Consider the following 27,318-nt stretch of genomic DNA (forward strand, 5'->3'; position numbering starts at 1 on the left):
CCCTTACCTTTATTAGAGAGCAACGCCGCCAGTTGAGCAACCGCCTCGCCGCGAGCATCACTCCTAACCTATCACTTATGTATTGAGGAGCGAGCCCTTATTCTATAAAAGGAACTCCCTCACCATCATTAGAGAGCATCAACTTTAGCCCATCATTCATGTATTGAGAAGCGAGCCCTTATTCTATAAAGGGGACTCCCTCACCTTCATTAGAGAGCAATGCCGCCAGCTGAGCAACCGCCTCACTGCGAGCATCACTCCTAGCCCATCACTTATGTATTGAAGAACGAGCCCTTATTCTATAAAAGGGACTCCCTCACCTTCATTAGAGAGCAACGCCGCCAGCTGAGCAACCGCCTCGCCGCGAGTATCATTCTTAACCCATCACTTATGTATTGAGGAGCGAGCCATTATTCTATAAAAAGGACTCCCTCACCATCATTAGAGAGCATCAACTCTAGCCCATCATTCATATATTGAGAAGCGAGCCCTTATTTTATAAAAGGGACTCCCTCACCTTCAACGCCACAAGCCGATCCAACCAAGGCAACATAAGCTAAGAGCCGAGCAGCCTTGCAGCATGTGCTACTTCTAGTTGAGCATCATTTCAGATTGAGCACCGCCTCATATCGAACATCAGTTTAAGACAACATCTAATTACTTCGGCCCACACATGGACTGGATTTCAAGTCTCTAGCCAAAAGACTCTCTTGACTGAAGACTTGAGGGACTACTGTTTATACCATATTTAGGGCCTCGTATTTAGATCTAGTACAAATACTCGAGGGACTTAAATGTAATTATGTGATAAAGGAAGGGGTAAATATGTAATAAGTGAGGAATCCTTATTTTATAAAAGGCCCATCACCCTCACAATTGAAAGAGGCCATTTCTTAAGCCTTCTCACCCTTCTTACATCCCCTTTCATATTCAGAGGTTCTCTCCCTCACCTCTCAGAGAAATACATAATCAGTGTGGACGTAGCCCAAACCTTAGGGTGAACCACGATACATCTTGTGTTATTTACATTTCATGCAGATCCACGGTTGGATTTACGTTGTTCCAAGACCTCCGGTTTTGTGCATCAACAATGTTTGATTAGTTACTTTTTGTTTGAGTTCTCTAATTGATCACCTTAGGACTTTGCATCTAGTAAGATTGGAAGATGAATTTGAGGCTGAACTAGCAATATAAGTCAATTAAACTATAAGGTTCGTTGAGAAAGTGTAACACTGAGATGTTAAAAAAACCACCGAAACTTCATTTGCTCGACATGTTTTTTTCATTGCCCGACAAACCATTTTGTCAAGCAAAATCCTGTTTATTAAAACAGGTTGTGCAGCTTTCTCTTTCTCATTCTCCTTTCTTTCTTTTCTTTCCCAGCCTCTGAAAATATGCTTTCTATCCCTTGCCTATAAATGGAGCCAGAAGCCTCAATCTTAGGACATTCATCAAATACAATCTCTACAATTAAACAAAACCATGAAGGATTCTTCAATCAACCCAACTGTTTTTCAGCACAAACCCAATTGCTCTTCAGCAAAACTGTCTTAGCTCTTCAGCTACAACCTCAAAGCAATAATACTGCCTACGATCGCTGAGACCTAAAAAAATTTCAACTATGCCACGTCGTGGTATGATTAGGTTGATAAGCAAATTCTAACCACCCAGATTTCCTTTACAAGGCGCATGTTTTGTACTAAGTCTTATCCGAAAACAGTGATCTCAGTGGACTTTTCTATTCATGGCACGAGTCTTGCTAGAATTTATTTATTATGTTCTATATATTTCTAGTCAAATTAAAATTTAAGTTATGTATCTCAGCCCATCGGCATAGATTTTACTTTTGTGAACGTTTGTAATCTTGGCTCCATCGATGAAAGGATTATATTATGCTCCCCATTTTAGTTTCTATTTCACTCTCATTCACTTTTTAGGCAAGTATAGATGAAGTTACACCGAATTTTAAGTTGTCCTTAGATCAAGGTACACAAAAGAACTTAACCAATCCAACATCTCACCTGGTGCACAATCATTTAGTTAAGATGTCAAATTAACGCACATCTTCACATACTCAAACACAAACAATGTCTGTTGGCAGCCTCCAACAGTGGCAAGCCTATTCTTTCTTACTTTGGAATCATTTCATGGTACTAAGACTGAAAGCAACAATCGGGCCAATACGTGTTTAAACGAATCCAGACTCTGTCTAAATTTTGACAACAACATTTTATCCATCATATTTTTTCCTTCCAAATTTTTCCTTAGTCTTCTTTCATGACGGAGACAATTCTTCTTCTAAAAAATTGTAGATAACCTTCACCCTTAGGTTCATGGCCTACTTGTGCATGAAGAAAATTAGCTTTTTGCACCCACATGGAAGTGCTCACAACAAATGTCAACCAAGAATCAAACTCTGGTTTGATACCAAGTTGAAAAATAAAGAGTTTTGGTAAATTGAGAGTTCTCTAATGACCTCACAAACTTCAGAATACTTTATTCTTTTCCATAAGGGATTTTTATATGATTACAAAGGAGCCATAACAAGAAATAAGTAAAATCAAATCTTTGTCCACAAGACAAGGAGACCCAAACAAAATCAAATTAAATCCTAGTTAAATAAAATCTCTAAAATACTTTCTTTTATGTTTCCCAACCCAACAGATTTGAACTATGGTGCAAGTGGTGAGCACACTACTCTTAACAACTTGGTTTAATTTGTCATGTACAATAATATCTTGTTTATTTATCATAATATGGAAGCATTCTTTAGTACAAAGTCACATCCATTATCTCTTATTTTTCTCATTAATGCTTAAGGTTTAGTGACCATGTCATTGGTAAACTCAAACACGATCATAAGGTGCAGACTTTGATTGATAAAGCTAAAATAAAAAGATGTTAGAGTGGAATATATCCACCCATTGGAGTATAATATTATATATCTCACCTCTTCAGGTAGAATATTGGGGTGTGTTTGTTGTACTGGACTATCTCGTACTGGACTAGCTTTAGTGACTAAGCTGGACTGGCTTAGACTAGACTAAACTAGATTAACTTAGTGAAGCGTTTGGTGCAGTGTCAGACTTAAAATTAGGATAATTAAGAAACTTTAATATTATATTATTTAACATGTTGATGCACAAAACCGGAAGTCTTGGAACAACGTAAATCCAACCGTGGATTTGCATGAAATGTAAATAACACAAGATGTATCGTGGTTCACCCCAATGTTTGGGCTACGTCCACACTGATTATGTATTTCTCTGAGAGGTGAGGGGGAGAACCTCTGAATATGATAGGGGATGTGAGAGGGGTGAGAAGGCTTAAGAAATGGCCTCTTTCAATTGTGAGGGTGAGGGGTCATTTTATAGAATAAGGACTCCTCACTTATTACATGTTTGCCCATTTCTTTATCACATAATTACATTTAAGTCCCTCGAGTATTTGTACGAGATCTAAATACGAAGCCCTAAATATGGTATAAACAAACATCAATTAAGCATTCATCTAAAAGAAACTAGAAATCTAATGAATAACATTAAAAACCATAAACATCCAGGGCTAGGGCATCATCCTAACACTAGAAAAAGAGTTTAGTTACTCATAGAATACGAAAACATAATTACAAATCTTAAAAACATGAAAATTTTCCGAACGATGAAGATGGATAAGATAGATGATTGGCGGCTGCGACCTTTCCTTTTCTCCTTCAACTCCAAAATCACGTTCCCCCAGATTTGGTCCCCCAAAAATCCTTCCTTTTGTCTTCCTTCTTTTTCTCTTAAATAAATGCTAAAATCCTTACTTGAATAGGACTCTTTAATTCTCTTCTTACTTGGATGAGTATATTGATGATGTGGCACACCACTTGTAAATATATTAACTATGAACCTTTTAGGATAGCCTTGAACTCTTCTAATAACTCTCCTTTTGCTCTGCACGTTTCCTTTTATTAAAATTTGTAAATCTAAAATCTCTTTGCAAATCCCACATAAGCATTGCTAGCAAACGTGTGGTACAAGAATCACTATAATGTCTTCTAGGAAACTCGGAATCACAAACCGTAAATTCCTCTAAAAGCTAACTTCCATATCTTTCCAATGGTACAAGGCTCAATGGTTGGTTCATTCTAAGGAAGTACAGTTTAATCCGTAAAATTGTCTGATATGCACAAAAGCTTCTGCTTCTAGCATGCTAAACTCATTTCTATCGCAAAAGTTCTTCTGTTTCTTCTTTCTTCATCTTCACTCTTCAAATCTAACAAAAACATAAGACTAAGTGAAACAAACTAAATTCACTCAAAAATATAACAAGAACTAAACTAAAGGGCATGAGAATGTATGCAATTATGGTTATATCAATAAGCCGATGTACTGAATTTTCTTTGTGCAAGATACGACATAACAAACGCTAAAGTTTTTCCTTGGAGCCAAAACATTGCCAGACAAAAATACTTCGTCTGGCAAATTTTTTTTGTCGCCTAAAGCCTCTGAAAATAAAAACTTAAACGTTGACCACTTTTGCCTCATTAAATCTTTTTTTTCTTCGGGTAAAGTTTGTTTGCCTAACCAAATAAGGTTCATCGGGCAAATGATAATTTTTGGTAGTGGAGGGATTTGAATTTTTGGATTAAAATGTGTTTGCACTCAAAATATACCCATTTTTACTTATTTGGGCAATTTGGGTAAAATATGGCATTTGGAGGATTAATATGCAAGAAAGCTAAATTTGGAAAGATATTTGGCTTCAAGTGGAGGGGATTGGCACTATAATATTGTTTCTCCCATTTGTTTGGGTGGTGGAGGTTTGCCAAGAGAATTGTTTAATCAAGATAAGTGCATGCTTTTTCATGCAAGTGGGTGGAAAGACACCATGCATGCTTTCGGGCAAGAATGTGTGATGAAAGAAGCCAACTAGCCAACTTGTTTCTTTTAAATGTTAGTTTATTACAAGTGGGAAATCATGTGCTAAAAACATGTGGTGGAGATGCAATTTCCCCTTTTAATATTGTTTCTACATGCAAGTTGGCAAAAGCAATGCAAGCTACCCAAGTAAGGAAATGCAAGCTGCCCAAGCTTCTTTCGAACAAGTACAAAACCTCAGCATGAGGGTTTCCTCCAGACCTCTATAAAAAGGAGCAGATGCACAAGGATTATGGACACTCAATCAACCAAACAAAAGCACAAACTCTGCTCAAACCAGATTTGCCAAAAGCCTTCTTTTATCTAGTTTATTAGCTTTGCTGCTCACTTGCGGTATCGATCTCATTTGTAGCTTTTATGTACTTATTTCCAGTCATATAAATTACAAGCAATCTGCAATATTAGTCACTTTCCTTTGTCATTTATATTTCCAAGCAACCTTGTCATTTACATATTGTTCTATCTCTCCATATAAGTAAAGTCCTTATTTTTAAGGCAAACAAAGAACCTTAATTTGAGCAACTCCCACTCAAATGGCACAATCTCTTGATTTGAAGTCAAAAGGCGCAACCTCAATCATTCAAATCCCGTCTAATAGCGGCATCTAGTAGTGGCACGCCCGCACCAACCAATCTCGTATGTGAAGTAAATCCCCGGCTTGCCCGCAAGGCGCCATGGCGGATTTAGGGAGCGAACAGAATGATGGATAGTTAGGTTGAATGAAAGGAGAGAAAATTTAAGGAAATGAGTTAATGTCATGGCATTCGTTGCCAAATTTGGTTGTGCTATAACTTGTGTGCGCCTCTTAGCTGAGATACACAAGTTCCTTTTCTATGAGCTGGTATATACTAAGATACTCTAGAAATTTTATTGTAGTAATGTAACATAGTTAAGTGGAATATATGGTACTATACTAGTCCAAAGATGCTTTTTCACCAACAAAATCTAGAGTTGTCTTATTTTATGAAGTGACGACAACATATTGTCACTACTACAAAACTATCCATTACTGGCACAAATAAAAACGACAAGAAAAGGTTATTTCTGTCTTATTTTAAGTAAAATAAGATAGAAAATGGATGCAGTGGCGGATATAATAAGCAACAAATTTGCCAGCGTCAGGAAATGAATTTTTAGACAGAAAATACTCTAAAACCGACAGAGAATATATTAATAATTAATAAATAACAACATTTTATGTCGGATACTGACAGAAAATATAAAACCGCCAGAATTTGTGTCGGCTATAACCGACAGGGAACATATTAATAATGAATGTAAGCGCATTTTCTGTCGGTTAAAATCGATAGAAAATATATTTTAAAAAAAATAAAAAAAAACATGAGAGCATAATTAGGTTCAAAAAGACCAAATTGCATAATAAATTGGGCAAATCCTGCTTCTCTGCAGCCATTCCGCAATACAATCTCTATAGTAATGATGTGAGCACGGCATCCGAGTTGCTTCTGAGCCAACCATCATCTCCTCCCTGCAAATAGAACACATTGTTGAGGTTTCGACTGTCATCCTCTTCAACTCCTCAATGGACGATTTACTTGCCGGTACAAATTGAGGCTCATCACCACCATCCTCTACTTCTATGTCAGTGTCCCCAATATCTGACAGGTATGTCGATAAACGATTTGATGATTTTTTAAAGATTGACCTGTGAAATTGAACTAGATGCAGAGCAAATCAGAGCAAGAAAGCAAAGAATGCAGAGGTATGAGAAAATGTAAATTTTGGAACCTGGGTTTTTGCTAATGATGCCCATTTCATGAACTTTGAGAATTGCATGCATTCGACAAAAGTTTTGAACTGGGTTTCTTCAGCCCGGGGAGTTCATTTTTCCGATACGTTGGAATTTAGTAGTACAACATTTCAGCGCCGTCGGTCACTTGTTGGGTTGGAAACAGATAGAACCCCATTTCTGATAAGGTGGGTCTTGAAAATTGCTGAGGATTGAGCTTTGGTTGCCTTAGATGGAAATCAAACTCTAGTTCTGTGGAGGATCATCTCCCATGGCCTCGTGGGTGCGCTTCTAAGCTTAACAAAAAATATAAAAAGGAGAAGGAAATGAGGAGAGGAGAAAAGGGGGAAGGAAGGGGGAAGGGAGAAGTCACCGGCGCAAGGAAGAGAATGAGGGGTTATATTGTGAAAAAGTTTCATTATTGTCGGTTAAAACTGACAGAAACAATTTTTTAGAATAAAAACCGACATAAACATTTCATTAATACCGGTTATAACCGACAGAAACAAAATGGCGGCAAAAATCCCCCAAAATTCCCTCTGAAAATTTTTAATTTTCCCCCAAAATTTTAAATTCCCCCCCCAAATTTTGTTACGATTTTAAACAATAAAATAATAATTATTTGGTTTAATAAATAAATAAATAATATGTATTTAAATAGAATATGTTTTTAAAAATTAAATAAATAATTGTTTCCAAAATTTTGTTACGATTTTAAAAAATAAAATAATAATTATTTGGTTTAATAAATAAATAAATAAATAATATGTATTTAAATAGAATATGTTTTTTAAAATTAAATAAATAATTGTTTGGTTTAATAGATAATTTTTACATTTTTCGTTTAATAGATAATAATCCATGTAAAATATGCGATAAAGAAACAAAAAGAGAATTGTACAATGAAAATGTCATCGCACAAACTAAATATTGTCTAATAAATACTTGAAAAACATAAAAAAAAATTTAGCACAAATTACTTTTCCCACTTCAAAATTTAGGCAAATTTATGCATTCTACGAAACTAGTTTCCATGCTGTAACCGTCAAACTTGTTTGTAAATACTACAAGATTGCATACGTAAAAAATCGTAAAAAATAAACATTCAGAGATTACGTAACGAATAAATTTGATCTTTAATTTAAAATATTTACACTAGTGGATACCACAAAATCTTATTTTATACTTAATAGAAGTATAATATTAACTCTAAGTGTTTGTTTAATCTGCCGTTTTGACGCAATATGCATTCTACGAAACTTTTTTCAACAATCCAACCGTCAAACTTATTTGTACACACTCCGAGATTGCATACATAAAAAATCGTAAAAAACAAACATTAAGAGATTACGTAACGGAACAAAAGTTTTCGACGGTTATAAAAGAAAAATCACAATTTAACGGTTATTTTTGCTCCGATTTTGATGATTGTTTACAGCTACACTCCTCAACCCTATAAGACTGTAATGAATAAATTTGATCTTCAATTTAAAATATTTACACTAGTGAATACCACAAAATCTTATTTTATACTTAATTGAAGTACAATATTAACTCAAGTGTTTGTTTAATCTACTGTTTTGACGCACCACTACGAAACTTTTTTAAACGATCCAACCGTCAAACTTATTTGTATACACTACGAGATTGCATACGTAAAAAATCGTAAAAAACAAACATTCAGAGATTACGTAACGGAACAAAAAATTTCGACGTTTATAAACGAAAAATCACAATTTATCGGTTATTTTAGCTCCGATTTTGATGATTTTTTTAGAGCTACACTCCTCGACCCTATAAGAATGTAATGAATAAATTCGATCTTTAATTTAAAATATTTACACTAGTGGATACCACAAAATCTTATTTTATACTTAATAGAAGTATAATATTAACTCTAAGTGTTTGTTTAATCTACCGTTTTGATGCAATATGCATTCTACGAAACTTTTTTGCAACAATCCAACCGTCAAACTTATTTGTACACACTCCGAGATTGCATACGTAAAAAACAAACATTAAGAGATTGGGTAACGGAACAAAAGTTTTCAACGGTTATAAAAGAAAAATCACAATTTAACGGTTATTTTAGCTCCAATTTTGATGATTTTTTACTGCTACACTCCTCAACCCTATAAGAATGTAATGAATAAATTTGATCTTCAATTTAAAATATTTACACTAGTGGATACCACAAAATCTTATTTTATACTTAATAGAAGTATAATATTAACTCAAGTGTTTGTTTAATCTACCATTTTGACGCAACATGCATTCTACGAAACTTTTTTCAACGATCCAACCGTCAAACTTATTTGTACACACTCTGAGATTGCATACGTAAAAAATCGTAAAAAAAAAACATTCAAAGATTACGTAACGGAACAAAATTTTCAACGGTTATAAATGAAAAATCACAATTTAACAGTTATTTTAGCTCCGATTTTGATGATTTTTTACAGCTACACTCCTCGACCCTATAAGAATGTAATGAATAAATTTGATCTTTAATTTAAAATATTTACACTAGTGGATACCACAAAATCTTATTTTATACTTAATAAAAGTATAATATTAACTCTAAGTGTTTGTTTAATCTACCGTTTTGACTCAATATGCATTCTACGAAACCTTTTTCAACTATCCAACCGCCAAACTTATTTGTACACACTCCGAGATTGCATACGTAAAAAATCGTAAAAAAAAAACATTCAGAGATTAGGTAACAGAACAAAAGTTTTCGACGGTTATAAAAGAAAAACCACAATTTAATGGGTATTTTAGCTCCGATGTTGATGATTTTTTACAGCTACCCTCCTCAACCCTATAAGAATGTAATGAATAAATTTGATCTTCAATTTAAAATATTTAGACTAGTTGATACCACAAAATCTTATTTTATACTTAATAGAAGTATAATATTAACTCTAAGTATTTGTTTAATCTACAGTTTTGATGCAATATGCATTCCATGAAACTTTTTTCAACGATCCAACCGTCAAACTTATTTTTACACCTTCGAGATTGTATACGTAAAAAATTGTAAAAAACAAATATTCAGAGATTAGGTAACGAAGCAAAAAATTTTGATGGTTATAAACAAAAAATCAAAATTTAACGGTTATTTTAGCTCCGATTTTGATGATTTTTTACAGCTACACTCCTCGACCCTATAAGAATGCATTGAACGAATTTGATCTTCGATTTAAAATATTTACACTAGTGGATAATGTTTTGTACTTAATGGAAGTATAACATTAACTCGTTAGTGTTTGTTAAATCTATCAATTTGATAGGATATGCATTATACGAAACTAGTTTCAACGATGCAACCGTCAAATATGTTTGTATATTCTCCGAGATAGCATGTGTAAAAAATCGCAAAAAAAAACATTCAGAGATTAGGTAATGAGATCGTGAGTGAAAAAAAACATTTAAACCATTTGTTTATTTATTTATAATCAATGTAACATTTTAAAATAATAAAATAGTCAATTTCTATCGGTTATAACCGTCACCATTAACTTAGAAACAGCCAGAATATGTTAAAAATATTAAAAAGAAAGAATTAAAAAATACCGAGGGTTATAATAGTTTTATGGCGGTTAATCCGTCAAGAAAAATCCGCCAAGAATTTATGTCGGATATAGCCGACAGAAAGTAACTTTAATCTGATAGTAAATAAATTTTGTGTCAGATATCTTTTATCCGTTAGAATGACTTATTAATCGTCAGGATCGTCCGACACCTAAAGCTAATATTATAGTAGTGTGTTTATCCTTTGAAAATGTATTTTATGTCTGTATATGTATATATGTGTGAAGTCTAGACTTTTGTAATTTCTTTGTCATTATTTTAAATTGTACCACACATGTTCGAATTAGGTTTTAGGAGTCTCTGATTATGGGTTGTTGTTATTGGAAACAAATGTTCAAGGTTGTGGCATATCACCTTAAATGTTTGTTCATGTATATGCATTTCATGCTTAAAATTTTCTTTTTGTCTAGTGGTCGTGTCTTGTCAAAATTTCTTGCTGCTTTCATGCAAGGTGGGCACACACATTAAGACAGCCCACATGGGCTAATTGGCAACTTTTTCCCGATAGGGGCTTTGTGATTGGTTTTTGACTTGACACATGTCTCTTGGTCCCCTGAAATATTCACGCCTTCTGTAAAGAAAGGGTCATAGGTTTCATTTGTTCCTTGGTTAGATAGTTTAGATTTCTAAGAGTGCATTAAAAAGTTTTGAGCTTCCTCTTGTGTTCTTTACTAGAAACCCTAATTGCATAACCTTTTCTCATGCATTAAATCTGTGTCAACTCTGTAGTATATGATTTCTGGTTTAACGTTTGGATCATTCTGGGTCTAGATCTCAGTTTCAAATCTTCATATAAAACTTAGATTGGATTCTCAGTCATTTTCCCCCTTTAACGGTTTGACTAGAAACTGACTTGTCGTTTGAAACGACATTCCATATCATCTTCAGCATCACATAATTTGTTTTGGATGTGTTGCTCTTGGTGCCACAAGGTGATGAGTTCATGAAATGAGTACTTCATGTGAAGACTGAATCTGTCTCCATCACGTGCAAAGTAAGGTTGCACAAAGGTAAAGCTGCTTCATGGATTAGATCTAGGAATGAGCTTGATGTGGTACTTTATATGAACCTTATGTGCACTGGTGGATTGGACTCGGTAGTCCCTGGTTTTTTAATGTGATTTGGAATTTTTTTAGTCTCATTTATGTGAGATTGAATACTGTCACTACTGTGCTTTGGATTTTTTTTAGTAGTTTAAAATTATCAAACTAACTTTTTTGTAACGAGTTGAAATGGTTACTTGCGGGTAAACTTAATAGAACCTGTTCATAATGGGTTCTCAACGTGTGACCCGATAATGACCTATTGACCTGAAATCCGTTATTTTGTTGTTGTTTTAGGTCGAATTAATAGATCGTATAAGAAATTGCCAAGTCTATCTCCCACAACATCCCCCTCCTCTAGTCCTTCAATTTTGTTGAAATATCCTGATCTTCCTCTTGATCAATTTTTATTTATTTATTTCTTTAAAAAAGGGGACAATTGGTGGCAAACCATGGTTATCCACCCCTTCCGGGGGCTAGAAAGACTCACAGAGGCATTTCAACATTCCCCTAGCCACAAGTCTAGCTTCCATACCAGCATCAGGTTTCGAACCCAAGACCTCCAGTTTTTAGTTGAAAGAAGTATCGCAATTCACCCTCTACCACTGGGCCACCAGCTCGTGGATTATGATCAATTTTTATTCAATTTTAACATTATGCTAATCAACTTAAAAATTTTTAAATAGCTTAAAAACCCTTATAATTTCAGAAAACTAATTTTAAGAAATTTTTTTAACCGCAATTTAACTAAAAGGATGACATTGGCTAACTCTCTCAAACATTAGAATTAAATTGGCTAAATTAAAAATACATGAACTAAATTGGCTAAAGGGATATAACACATGGACCATTTTGACATTTAAGCCTAAAGATAAAGTAACATTAATTTATGAGCCAAACTTTAACTAACGAGCCAAAGTCAAACCAAATTAAGTTGTATCACAAAAAAGTATCAGTTGTTTACGAGTTTTATATACGTTGAACATATCAAAGTTCAATTGGCTCATTTTTTAAAGGAGCCTAATTTATGTTTTGTTCTAGCTCAATTCATTTCAATTACGAATTGAGGTTGAATATGTTGGAACTTGTGGGGGACTCCCAGCCCCACATCGCCCAAAACCTTATTGAAAGTTACCCTTATAAGTGAGTTCACTCACTTATAGTTTGAAAAGAATTGGGCCAAGGCATGGATCTTGGGCCTTAGACTTGGAGGGTTTGAGTGTATATATTAAATGTCAAAGATGGGCCTTGGGCCTCTTGGGCTCAGATGGACGAAAAACACAAGTATCATTTTTACGTTTTGGATTTTTGCATTCAGTTTTTTCCGAAAGGATAAAATTGATCACGTGAACATTTACAACCGTTCTTAGAGATAAACATGAATGGCTTTAACTGCTCCATTACGCCATTATAAATATGGCCGTTAGATCAGAAACCAAAACAACAATTCCATTGCTTCCTTTTCATACTTCACAGAGAAACACCACAACCAATTCGCCAAGAATCCAAGTTCGAGTGCAAGAACTTGGGTTAGATAGTTGTATCCCGCAAGATAGATGTCCATTGAACTGCTGCACTGGTGTAGGGATGAATTTCTGTCTTAGGAGATTACTTCTGCAAGCCTCTATCTTCAAAGAACAAGTCAGTGATTTTATATGCAATTTCATTTAGTGCTTATATTTTGATATATTGTATTTGTTGTTGAATTTTTCATTACAAATAAATTGTGCAAATTGTTATATATTATATACTTGACATTTGATTGGTTCTAACAATCTAAGACAAAAAATTTAGATTCCATGGATCAATCAAATGTTGGTGTCATTAAGCAACACGTTGAGAAACCTGAGAAATTCAAGGGAGTTTATTTCAAACGTTGGCAACAGAAGATGTTGTTCTACTTAATAACTCTAAACTTGAGTCATGTCATTATTTCTGAGGCCCGTAAAGCACCAGAAGAGGGAGATATTCCTGCCAAAATTTTGCATGCTATAGAAGCCTGGACTCATAGTGAATTTCTATTCAGGAACTACATTCTAAATGCTTTAGATGACTCTTTGTATGATGTTTATTCATCATATAAGACAGCGAAACAACTGTGGGAGTCTTTGGACAAGAAGTATAAGTCTGAAGTGGCTAGTTCCAAGAAGTTTGTGATTGGAAAATTCTCGAATTACAAGATGAGTGACACCAAGTCCGTTGTCAAGCAAGTTGAAGAACTCCAAGTGATTGTTCATAAGTTAGATGAGGAAAATCTTGATCTGAAACAAGGTTTTGTGGTTGGCTCTATTAAAGAGAAACTGCCTTCGAATTTGAAGGATTTTAAGATTTATCTGAAGCGTCTAACTGAAGACATAAGCATGGATTAGTTGATTTTTAAACTGCGTGTGGAGGAGGATCATCGCAAAAATGAGAAGCATGATGTCTCATTACTGGAGGCAAAAGCCAATGTTGTGGAATGAGGTGACTCACACAAGGCAAGGCACTATCAGAAAAAAAAGAAAAAAAAAGAGGCGATGATGCTGCAAAGAAAGCACTGACTGCTGTGAAAGGGAAAACCTTCAAGAAAATCAAAGGAGGTTGCTGGGTTTATGGAAAGACAGGTCATAGGGCAAAGGATTGCCGCCACAAGAAGGATCAGAATTCTAAGAATTCCAATCAAGCAAACGTTGTAGAAGACAAGTTTGTCTGACGTCAATTTATTGACTAATTCCAATGACCGGTGGGTTGATAGAGGAGCAACAAAGCATGTGTGTGCTGATCGAAATTTATTTGTTACTTACCAATCTGTTAATGGTGGAGAAAATCTGTACATGGGAAATGCAACTGCATCTGTTGTTGCAGGGAAGGGAAAAGTGACGCTGAAACTCACTTTTGGAAAAGAGCTTTCACTCACCAATGTTCTGCATGTTCCTAATATTCGCAAGAATTTGATTTCTGGTTCGCTTATGAGTAACAAAGGTTTCAAAATAGTCTTTGAATCTGATAAGTTTGTAATCACCAAGGGTGAGGTGTATGTGAGAAAGGGCTACCTGGCTGAGGGGTTCATCAAACTGAATGTACTTTCTGCTGATGCTATTAATAATAACAACAAGCCTGGTGCTTCTTCTGCTTACTTGATTGAGTTCTCTACAGTATGGCATGCAAGATTAGGTCATGTTAATTTTCGTTCTCTTCAAAGAATGGTTAAGTTAGGCCTATTGCCCAAATGTTCCATGAACAAAGTATCTAAATGTCAGATATGCACATAATGTAAATATGCAAGACACTCATATAAATCAGTGGAAAAATCCAACGAAATACTTGGTTTAATCCATAGTGATCTTTGTGATTTCAAATCCACACCAACTCGTGGAGGAAAGAACTACTATATTTCTTTCATTGATGATTGTAGCAAGTACTGTTATGTCTATTTGATTCATAGTAAAGATGAAGCTTTAAATATGTTTAAGACGTTTAAAGCCGAAGTCGAAAATCAACTAGACAAAAGAATAAAAGTCTTAGTATTGGATAGAGGTGGTGAATACGAATCTAATGACTTTGCAAATTTTTTTTCAACACATGGAATAATACATCAAACGATAGCACCATATACTCCTCAACAAAATGGAGTGGCTGGACAAAAAAATGGTACATTGAAGGATATGATTAATTCCATGTTGAACAGTTCTGGTGCACCACATAATTTCTGGGGTGAGGCAGTCCTTGCTGCAAACACGATTTTAAACTGAGTTCCACATAAGAAGACTAATCAATCTCCTTATGAAATCTGGAAAGGTAGGTTACCTACATACAAAACCTTGAAAGTGTGGGGTTGTCTTGTGAAAGTTCAAGTGCCTCTTCCAAAGAGGCAAAAACTTGGACCAAAAACAGTGGATTGTATATTTACTAGTCACACCAATAATAGTTCGGCGTATAGATTTTTGGTTCATAAATATGAAATTGCAGACATTCATGTAAATACAATACTTGAATCTACAGAAGTTGAGTTCTTTGAGGAATTTTTTCCTTATAAAGATAGGTCATATGTTTTGAACAAAAGAGTACATGATGTTACTACAAGAAATGATGACGATAATCATGCTTCAACTTCTAGAGTTCAAAGCCAAGATTTGGAACCACGGAAGAGTAAAAGAGCAAAATTGCAAAGGATTTTGGTCATGATTTCCTCACTTTTGTAACCGAAGAAGAGCCTCAAACTTGTAAGGCTGCATTAGAATCATCTGAAGCGCCTCATTGGAAAGAAGCTATTCAAAGTGAAATGGAATCCATCATGCAAAATAATACATGGGAATTGGTTAATTTGCCTCTTGGAAATAAACCAATAGGACACAAATGGATTTTTAAGAGGAAATTGAGATTGGATGGTACCATAGACAAGTATAAAGCTCATCTAGTTGCCAAAGGGTATCGTAAACAAGAAGGACTTGACTATTTTGACACTTATTCACCCGTAGCTAGAATAACATCTATAAGGTTATTAATAGCTATAACGTCTGTGTACAATCTCGAGATACATCAAATGGATGTCAAGACTGCATTTCTAAATGGTGAATTTGATGAAGAAATATATATGGAACAACCTGAAGGTTTCATTGTCAAAGGTCAAGAAAAGAAAGTTTGCAAATTGATTAAGTCATTATATGGACTTAAACAAGCGCGTAAGCAATGACATGAAAACTTCAATCATAATATGATAACAAATGGATTTGTGATCAATGAAAGTGATAAATGCATTTATGTTAAGCAAACGAAAAATGCTTATGTTATTTTATGTCTATATGTTGATAACATGCTTATAATGGGAACAAATAAAGATGTGATTAACTCAACAAAGAAAATGATAAATTCTAGCTTTGATATGGAAGATATGGGAATAGTTGATGTGATTCTTGGAGTTCAAATTCTAAGGAATTCATATGGATATGTCCTAACTTAATCACATTATGTTGAAAAGGTTCTATAAGGGTTTGGACATTATGATTGTAAACCTGCAGTAACTCCATTTGATCACATTCATAAACTTACTAAAAATGAAGAAGATAGCATATCTCAATTGGAGTATACCCAAATTATAGGTTGCTTGATGTACATTATGAATTGTACAAGACCTGATCTTGCTTATTCAATAAGCCGACTAAGTAGGTATTCAAGTAATCCTGGAAGAGATCATTGGAATACTTTAATAAGGGTATTAAGATACTTAAAGCATACAATAAACTATGGTTTGCATTACACTCAATAACCCCCAGTATTAGAAGGATATAGTGATGCAAATTGGATTTCTGGGAGCACCAACAGTAAATCCACATGCGGATATGTATTTACACTTAGTGGAGTAGCTGTGTCATGGAAATCGTGTAAGCAAACATGTATAGCACGTTTGACAATGGAATTAGAGTTTATAGCCTTAGATACAGCTGCTGATGAAGTTGAATGGCTTAAACATTTTTTGGAAGATATTCCATTATGGCCCAAGCCTGTGACTGCAATATGTATACATTGTGACAGCATGGTTGCACAAGGTCGAGCCAAAAACGCTGAATATAATGGGAAGTCGAGACATATAAGACAACGACATAGAACCATTAGACAATTACTCAAGAATGGAACTATATCCATTGACTATATTAAATCTAAGGAGAATATTGCCGATCCTTTGACAAAAGGCCTATCCAAGGATCAAGTGGCATTTACATCGAGGGGAATGGGTTTAAAGCCAACTCAATGAGTTATAACTTGATGGAAATCTAACCTAGCTAATTGGAGATCCCATGGTCTAGTTTCAATAGGCAAACTAGTTGTGGAAAATTGAAAGTAAGAAACACACAATCCTTACTCATTCCTATGATGAAAAACAGTGTGTTTCCCGTAAGACGAAGAGGGTGAATCATTATTCTTAATAATGCTAATATCTTATGGTTAAGGTGAATAGAACGGGATATTCTTTATTAGCATTACCTATACGAGATGATGTGGGATCGCATATTTGAGAATTGGTATAGCTACAATTCTCTAAAGGTCTCATGAAATCAGGATATGTTTAGGACCAAAATGAACACAACCGTATGAATTGAAGTGTGTCACGATCTGATATGTGTGATACTTATTGTTTCGATTTACTACCAAGAATGATCAGTTCAAGATATTAAATTCACTGCTTCATCATGTAAATCTGATAAGTACTCACTAGAGAAGGTTCAAGTCCAAAAGACACCTATCCCAATGCATATCCTATGTAAGTTCTCTTGGACGGACGTTACTAATTTAGTCAGTATCTTATTTTCTATTCAAATGTGGGGTATTGTTGGAACTTGTGGGGGACTCCCAGTCCCACATTGCCAAAACCTTATTGAAAGTCACCCTTATAAGTGAGTTCACTCACTTATAGTTTGAAAAGAATTGGGCCAAAGCCAGGACCTTGGGCCTTAGACATGGAGGGTTTGGGTGTATATATTAAATGTCAAAAAAGGGCCTTGGGCCTCTTGGGCTCGGATGGATGAAAAACACAAGTATCATTTTTATGTTAATGATTTTTGCATTCAGTTTTTTCCGAAAGGATAAAGCTGATCACGTGAACAGTTACAACCATTCTTAAAGATAAACATGAACGACTTTAACTGCTCCATTACGCCATTATAAATATGGCTGTCAGATCAAAAACCAAAACAACAATTCCATTGCTTCATTTTCATACTTCACAGAGAAACACCACAACCAATTCGCCAAGAATCCAAGTTCGAGTGCAAGAACTTGGGTTAGATAGTTGTATCCTACAATATAGATGTCCATTGAACTGCTGCACTGGTGTAGGGATGAATTTCTGTCTTAGGAGATTGCTTTTGCAAGCCTCTATCTTCAAAGAACAAGTCAGTGATTTGTGATTTTATATGCAATTTCATTTAGTGCTTATATTTTGATATATTGTATCTGTTGTTGAATTTTTCATTACAAATAAACTGTGCAAAACTGCATGGGGAAGGGAAGATATAATCAAATAAATAAATCCTCGGATTAAGAAAATTTTGGAGTTGGAAAGGACAAACACCATAGCTAATTAGTTATAGCAGAGTTTTAATCGTTACTTTATCAGTAACCCAGCCAACTATGGTCGGATACAACAAGTACTTGGGCGACAACAAAGACGATGTCAAACTAATGAAATACAAGCTCTGTTCATTTCTGGTACAGAAAAAAACCCACTGCCAACTGTTACAAGTATGATGTTATAAACTCTCATTTTATCAAACACAAAAATCACGAATTTCCGTCTAACTTACACTGATTTTTGCACGAAACCAAAGCTGTAATTCACCAGGAAAATTCCAAGGTTCCGGCTGACATGGATGGCTGGGATATACATAGCCATAATCGAATTGAGGAGGTGAAACAAACCACCATTGTTATGTGATTACTCCCAGTTAAAGGACTAGTGAAACTTAAGCAACTACATATAATATAGCCGCTCATCATAGCAATCCTAAAACAATTTCAATCTACTCAAATAACTTAACTAACCTCTTCTAACATTTTGATTCCAAGAGAGTAGGTAAACAATGAAAAGATGGAAACTGAATCAGTCATGTGCTTTGCCATTCCAGTCCGGTCTGCCTAACGTGAATTCTAAGCTTGGATTTCTGGTATCAAAATTAGATCCCAAATAGCTCTTCAGGTTGTCTGAATCACATTCCTGTAAGACATCCATGAGTATGTTATACCAAAATAAATGCATTAAATGCAGTGGTGTGCATGTGAAGAGATGCTTCATGCGGGAGAAAAGTTTTGATGGGACGACCTCATGAGTCTTTATGTTTCTCTCTCATCAGACTAGATCATATGATGACAAATACACAAACAACTACTATAAGGCCCAGATAATTGCTTTCGATTCTAATGAGTATAAAACAGAAAGTGGAAGGTGGCTATGTCGGGCAAATGGAGGCCTTAGTGACCTCAGGCAAGGGACGCACAGTGGCGATGGTGGCCATTTGGTACTGAGTAAATGAAGATTGCATGGGAGAGAGGGGATATACAATTTTTTGTGTTAGCTTTTGAAGAAAGTTGAGGTTTCACTATAAAACTAATTAGCAATATAGGAAGTAGCCCAATCTCTTATAAGCCCATACACTCCTATCAATGTGAGACTCATTCTCAACACGTCCTCTCACATGTGGTGAATTTTTGAGCCTAACATGTGGACAACACAACAGGGTGATGTGGAGCACATGTGGCTGTTTGACTTTACATGTGGGACAACCTACTCTGATACCATGAAGAAAGTTGAGGTTCTACCATAAAATCAATTGACAATATGGGGAGTAGCCTAACCTCTTAAAAGCCCATGCAAGGTTCCTCCTCCCATTAATGTGGGACTAATTCTCAACAGCTTTTAGAGTGTACATATGTGTGGAATGTGGGTTTGAGTTTATGCTTTGTTTTGGTCTAGAGGCAAGAAATGGGCTCACATCTCACTTTCTTTTTGGTTGTCTAATATGAAATTCCTAACCGTTTGTGTGTGGTCGGTATGCATAAACTTTTCTTTTTATGTACTTTGTCTACGTTAGACTGAGATTTGCTAGCAAGAAGGAAAAATGAGCTTCGTCATTCTAAATGAAAATCATCTCAACTTTTAAATTTTATAGGTCCTAATGGGCTACTATGCATGCTCTTGCACGAATGCTCGTACGGTGGATGTTCTCTATACAGGAAGTTGGTTGAATGATTATGAAAATTGAAAACATTGATTTAGTACCTGAATTTTATGACCAGACATTTTCTGTAGTTGGGATGATACTGCTGGTATTTGCCCGCCCATGTCATGAGAATTAGCATGTGGAAACGCCTCTCTAATACTGAGATTAATTTCATGGAGAAAAACAACTTTAGCACCAAATTCAAATCAAATTTCAAGTGATATATATAGCACAAAAGATCAAAATATAACAGATTGTCCCGTTATATCATGGGTGGAATCTTTTAGTCTTTTATGGCAACTAAAACTAAACCTTCCGTAAAGTTGAGGAGAAGGTCTCCAGTAAAAAGGGCTACTCGTTAGGCTACTCGTTAGGCTAAGTTTTGGGTTCGCTATGCCTCCACCAGCCATTTTCAGAGTAAACTGACACCGTATTAGATGTACCTGTTGAACTGCTCATGGCGTGTCAAATAATTAGCACAAATGTGGTTGTCTTGTAACACAATTTTCACAATCATCAGCTGCAGAAAAGCACATTTATTGGTAGTTCTTATATAAAGCACGGCCCACTATTTCACACTCAGCCTTTATCAACCATTCGCTCCAAAGGTTCATGGCGATCCTTATCAAGTACGGACCATTCCTTTCGGTCATTGCTTGAATAGTCACTGTTAGAATATTCATGTTCAACAACTGAAAACCCTAACTCAAATATCACAAAAGAAGAACATTATTACAAATTGAAAAGAAAATAATGTCTCCTGAATTCTCAAATAATTACCTACTCTAAGCACAATTCATAAAGGAGAATTCTCAACACACTCCAATCTCACAAGCTAGCAAAATTCAAACCCTAAATCCCAAATAGTCAAGCTCTACCAAACATAGGAAGGTAAGGACGGATTAAACTAGTGATGGGTGCACAGTTTAGCCTAGGGTAACATAAGAAACATCACATAAACCTATTGTAAATTCCAAATACTCCAAAATAGACTATACAATAGAACTCTAAAAGATGAACTTGGTGAACTTAGCTATGATAACTAGCAAACGCTCCAAAAGATTCAGAGAATGAAATAATAATGTATATCGAACTAAAATTATGCATTTTATAATTTTATTTACATTCATCAACTTTCTAAATAAAATGCCTTATTAGTCTTTACTTTAGTATCTAGCTAAGCCCAATTAAGCTACCATATGAGTAAAGCACAAGACAGAATAATGTTGCATTCAATTGGGGTATTCCTGGGGCCACAACCAGGATTCTCCCAAAACTAGGCAAAATCGGGCATGATGAGGCACAAGAAGAATGACGTACATGCTTGACGTGACACAAGAGATGATCTCTTCTAGCTTAAATGAGTTTCAGGATTTCTTCAATCAGTGCACATACCCCGCCATTTTTCGGTCTTCTGATAACTTAAGTGCTGAGAGAGTACGCGTGTTGCACGTATAGTTAGTTGTTAATTACTATTTTGTTATAACTAGTTAAGCATTAGTTCATTAACTCTCTCTTTTTTTATTTTGTCGAAAGTTCATTAACTCTCTTGATTAATAAGAGTTGGTTGCTTTACTATCTGGGTATATACTTACTCATTGATGTACTGATCACTACCATTAATCATTCTTATCAGATACCAAATATAGAGCTTTCAATTCTTTCAGAGGTTTTCTCAATCGGCTTGCTTTCATTCTCCAAATCTTCTAGTCACCATGGTATCAAAGCTTAGGAAAGATTTATTCTCCTCACTCATGGCGAGGATTACAAAATTCAATTTAACGTATCTAACTTTACAATTGACTCATCTAAATCCTCTATAAATTATACATAAACCCTTGTCAATTCATCCAACTGATCTTCTATTTGCAACTAACTTTACTATTGTTGAACGAGTTGAGTTAACTAGTGAGCATGTTTAGTAGCATATCCACAAGTAATTCTCCTGTATATGTAGCTATAGCTGGTGGGATAGAAGTTACAGTTAGCTCCCTAACCTAATAGCCATGATGCCGAGGCTACACGACTAGTCGATCCACATGCCAAGAGTGGCATTGGAGCATATCTCTCTGTTATTAGTTGTGATCGCCATTCGCATACTTCCTCTCCACAAAATTCACATTCCTGCATGTATTGGTTATTTTCCTCCGAATATGGCACCTGGTTAGATCATCCCAACAGCCGTATGGGTAACTAGCAGGACTCAAGTTCCTACTATTGGGTATATGATACGTCGGTATAAGTGCGCATAATTAAGGAACACTTCCCTCAAGTGTTTGTTGCTCTGAGATTTTCTTAAATTTAGTTTATTCAAAGAAATAAACTAATAAAACGAAATACAAAAATAAGACTTTATCTTTTTGTTTTAGTTAAAGAGAAGCCAAAAGACATTTGAGATGATATGTCAAGGGTGGAGTACAGTTTATAAAATACATATAGTTATTCGAACTTTGGAAAAAGGTGGGGAGCAAGAGCAAGAGGGAATGACATTTTTGGTCATATATTGTAATGTCCTTGTGGAGAGAATAAGAACCAGATTATAATATCAGTAACATAAGGAAACAGCTCTAAGTTAAATTAATAATTCTCAAGAAAAAAGAAAAAGTGTAACTGTATTTGCTTTCTGTTATCTTCGCTAACGATTCTGATTGTGTTTGCTGCTTTTTCTTTAAAACCCATCAAAGCTGATGCCACAAATCTGATTATTTGAGCTGGAATTTTTTTTAAAGGAAAGAATATTGATCTAAAATTGTTTCTTTAATTTATTTGTAATTTTGTATAATGGAATATATTGTTTTATTCTTACTTTGATTTTTGTCAGTGCGAGTCTTAGCTATATTTTAATAAGAATTCTTAATCAACCAAAGAAAATCTTGCAGAAGAGAAAAGACAAAGAAAGAGGAAATTAACCAACAGAAAATAAAGCAAAAGCTGCTTGGCCACAGCCCACAGGGAGCCCTTTTATTCTTTAAAAAAATGGTGGACGTGGTTTTGCATTAAGCTACATAAGGTACCATGCAAAAGCAAAGAAAGGAATCACCTATAGTACGCTTATAATTTAAGTTCACCCACACACACAAAAAAAAAAAAAAAAGTTCAGGCATATATATACATATAGCATCGTATATATAACATTAGAGAGAGAAAGAGAGAGTGATGAGGACTCTACCTTGAAGAGTTACTCCAAAGAGTGGTACTGGAAGTGCAGTCCACGTCTGGTCTCACAGACTGATCACACAGTCCTCGTTGCTCCGGAAACTGTTGAGTATTGTGTAGTCCATGATGATCCGTTGCGCTGCTAATCGGAGAGAGAATGTCGTCCTCGCCAGATCCATCCGATTGCCCTTAATTTCAAGGGAAAACAAATCAAAATTAATCAAGTTACACCCGTATTAATTATTTCTATTTAAGCTATATGTACAATGTACATTGTATTATTTGCATATGGTACAATAATATTATGTGTATCATGACACGATGACATGATGTATGCATGGAATGGAAGCATGGGATGCATGTGAGTGCATATATGTATTAGCTAACTAGGTTTTATGGTCAAATGTTGACTACATATACATATATATATATACACACACACATATACATATACATATACATATACGTGTATATATATATATATATATATATAGCTCTATCTATCTAAGACAGGGTTTAGTACAATTAGAAGGAAAATAAATAACAGGAGGAAAGGAAAGCAAAGATTTATAAATTTGTGCGGTAAAAAATTAATGTGAAGTGAAGGGTAATAAGTAAGAAAAAGTTAACTAGTTAAGGCTGTTAAAGGAGCAAAAACTCATAAAAAGAGGTAAGGGGCTAGCAATACGAATTACCTGAAGAAGCTGCAGGCTTGTCAGTGGTCTTAACAGTTCGATACATCTGCAAAAGTCATCGGCCATTTAATTAATAATAATTATAAATTCAATGTCTACATAAAAACTCACATAAAAATCATAAAACTATTCCCCTTCCCATTAATTAATCACTTAGTTAATATAATTCAGATCTCTTAATTTGTAGCTAGGTTTCTCTCTCCGCGGGCTTCTGGGACTGTCTTGGTTTTCATGTATGAATTAATAAAAATGGAAGGACGACACATTAATCACGAGGTTGATGTTGGATAAGGAAATAATTATATGAACAATACTTCATTATTGAGAAATGATGACTACTTTTGTCTGTTTTATGACATGCATTTGTTTTTTAAATTTACTCTGCAATAAAGCAGACAGAGAGAGGGGAAGACAGTACTGTAGTAGTCCAGAAGTTTCAGACAAACTCAATACAAATATTATAGCTTACTACTCTTTCATTCGTTCATTCACAGCTCCGCATTGGTAACTGTACCACATGAGAGAGAGAGAGAGAGAGAGAGAGAGAGAGAGAGAGAGAGAGAGAGAGAGAGAGAGAGAGAGTAGCTTGCTACCTGTAAATGGCTCTTGACATGAGCTAGAGTGAGATCCTTGACATTCATGAGCTCAAGAACTGACTTTGGAGTAGCTCCTTAAAATCATAACAAAAATTTAAGCCAGAAAAAGAAGAAAATTAAGAACAAGAAATGAAGGAATTAAAAGGGAATTACTTTTTTTTTCTTTCCAAATATATATTAAGAAATGAAGTAAAAAAGAGGGGTTTGAATAATTGATTACTTTCATGGCCACCAAGATGCTCAACAGCATGAACAAATCTACCATGGAGAGTGCTTGTCCATCGCATCCTCGGAGCTCTCATACTCCGCTTTGTCGGTAGCTTTGGCAAGAATCTCGATCTCATAATCCCATGATGAGAACCTTCAGAAATAGGTGCAACTCCTCCAATTCCATACTGATTGTGATGATGAAGATGGTGGTGGTGGTGCAGTTGGTTGTTTGATTTAAACGCATCCACTGATGAGAACCCGTTAAATCTTGACATGGGCTCCAAGCCGGTGGCTCCTCCTCCTCCGAAATAAGGTGTAGACTGGGTGTTATGGGAGGCAGCTGAAGGAAAAGAAGGATGGTTAAAGGAAGGTGGTGGAGGTCTTGGGTAAAAGCACATCTTGGAATCCTTGTGATGATCTCTTGTGATAATATTGTCCATAGGCAAGAAAGGGAATGAACGGTTCTGATGATAAACCGGAATCCCTTTAATCGGCCTTAAACCCTCCGATGATGAGACATCAAGCAGCGAAACGCCATGATTTAAGTGGCTTAAATGACTGTTGGAACTGTGAAGATGAAAACTTTGTCGTTGATATGGGTTTTGTGGGGGTTCTTGTTCGTGAGCTCCGCCGGTGAAGCATCGCCCTAGGGATAGCTCAGTGTGAGCTTGGGTAGTGGGATTTTGGGGTTCATTAGTGGTCGTACTATTGAAAATTGATGATGAATTAGAGGAAGTAGTGTTGGGAGGACTAATATGAAGAGAAAGATCAGGAATTTGAGAACTAGTAGTTCTGGTTGTAGAGGGTTCTATGAAAATCCCTTCCAAGGGCATTTTCTGATTCACTACTTTACTAAACCAAATACTAGCTAGCCTCTCTTTTCTTCGTGAGTGAAGAAAGTTGAGGAAAATAATTAAAGAAAAAGGTAGAGGTAATTTCTTTTGAGCTTCAAGATATTTGGGGGAGGTTTGGTTCTTTTTTTCTTTTTCTTTTTTTTTTTTTACAAAGAATATGTGGAAAGCTAGCTATCAATTAAAGAAGAACAAAGAAGAAGGCTTGAAGGGTTGTGTGTGTGTGCTTTGAAGACCAAATTATTGAGTGCAGGAACAAGTTAAAAGGGTTACCGAGCTAAAGCAAACAAAGACAGCAATCTTCTGGAACAGACATGCTCGAGAGAGAGAGAGAGAGAGAGAGAGAGAGAGAGAGAGAGAGAGAGAGAGAGAAGTCATGGAAAGAAAAAATAGAAAGAAAGAGAGAAAGTCATAAGTTATAGGATTTGGGTTTGGTTATTCTCGAGAGTATATCTTGGAAAATGACACTAGAAGAAGAAGGAGAAAAGAAAGAGCACAAGGTCCCTCGCTCTCTCTCCTCTCTCTCCCTCACTAGTCAAAACCCATCAAATGCACCAAAAACTGTGGTCCCTTTGGGTTTCCCTGCTCCGGAGACGACGGGATTAAAAATATTAGAGAGAGAAAGACACCCTCTTCCTGATTCCTTTTCCCCCACCCTCTTCGCTCCTTGGTTCTCTTCTCTCCCTATTTTTGTAATTTTTTATATACCTTTTTGTATTTTTTACAGTACAGTAGTCAATAGAATATATATATGCATATATATAAACTAATATAGGGTTTGTACTTATTAGCTTAAATTTTCTACATATTGGAAGCACATAATATATGTAATAGTAATAAAAACAAAATATTTTGTCTCTGGATTTTCCAAATTCTCGTGAGATTCTGAAATTATGAGTGTGTGATAAGATAATATTGAAAAATATTGAGGCATTGACCTTATGATATCTGAGTGAGCTAGCTAGAGACCCACAAAGGGGTTTTTGTTTGCTTGCACATTGTACACCTCGCAAACCCTAATCCCACGTTAATTATTTTACGGAGCAATTAAGTTCTCATCTTTCATTTTGCTACTCTATTGATTAAAATCCTATTCCTTTTCAATTTTTGATCAATGTCATTGGGTATTAATAACATCATTAATTATTTTAATAATAAAATATATTTTTTTTTATTTCTAAATATATTCATTTAATGTTAAAAATACAATTAGTATATTTATATTTATGACTAAATTTTTTATCATATATTTTTAGTTTTAGTTTTTAATTTGTAATTTTTTTTTAATTTGTACCAATTTTATTTTCAGTTTTAATTTGTACCCATATATTAATTTCTTTTTGTGCCCATATTTTTTAAAGTTTATTTGTATTTGTACCCATATATTTTTTTTATTTGTACTTTTTATTTTGCTAAATGTACCCATGCTAATTATATGTACCCATTCATGTAAAACTTTTTAATCTTAAAGTGTACTCATTCTTAAATATACCAATTTGTAATATGTAAAATGTACCTTTTTTTTATATAAAATGGATTCAATTTTTTTTCTATTCCATTTTTAAACTTATATGGGTACATTCTTTTTTCTTTGATTTTAAAATGTCTCCATGTCAAGTTTAATCGAAGAAATTTACTAATGTTATTAAGCCTATTATCTTTTTTTTTTTTTGGTGATTTTCAAGAATGTACCCATGTTTTGATACAATAATTTTTTTGGTTAATTTTGATGAATGTACCCATGTTTATATATATAGACACACACTATAGTATATTTATATTTTAATATTTTTAATCCCACA

At 34.9% G+C, this 27,318-nt stretch overlaps 1 protein-coding gene across 1 annotated transcript; it reads right to left on the reverse strand.

The window, feature by feature from the left end:
- Positions 1 to 18,465: 18,465 nt before the first annotated feature.
- Positions 18,466 to 25,970, reverse strand: LOC103444205 (transcription repressor KAN1). Its single transcript, XM_008383130.4, has 6 exons — positions 24,676 to 25,970; positions 24,453 to 24,529; positions 23,860 to 23,905; positions 23,178 to 23,352; positions 20,068 to 20,167; positions 18,466 to 19,005 (listed from the first exon to the last, which is right to left on the reverse strand). Exons 1-6 carry the CDS (start codon positions 25,496 to 25,498, stop codon positions 18,892 to 18,894), a joined length of 1,335 nt encoding a protein of 444 aa, XP_008381352.3. The 5' UTR covers positions 25,499 to 25,970; the 3' UTR covers positions 18,466 to 18,891.
- Between the last annotated feature and the right edge of the window lie 1,348 nt (positions 25,971 to 27,318).

This window comes from Malus domestica, chromosome 09 (assembly GCF_042453785.1).
Source record: "Malus domestica chromosome 09, GDT2T_hap1".
Lineage (NCBI taxonomy): Eukaryota > Viridiplantae > Streptophyta > Magnoliopsida > Rosales > Rosaceae > Malus > Malus domestica.

Excerpts from the sequence above, each read along its gene's own strand:
- LOC103444205 (XM_008383130.4), bottom strand. The coding sequence starts at position 25,498 with ATGCCCTTGGAAGGGATTTTCATAGAACCCTCTACAACCAGAACTACT. Across the intron at positions 24,530-24,675 it reads GCATCTTGGTGGCCATGAAA|GAGCTACTCCAAAGTCAGTT; the intron begins GTAATCAATTAT and ends TATGATTTTAAG. Across the intron at positions 23,353-23,859 it reads CAAGCCTGCAGCTTCTTCAG|GGCAATCGGATGGATCTGGC; the intron begins GTAATTCGTATT and ends CTTGAAATTAAG.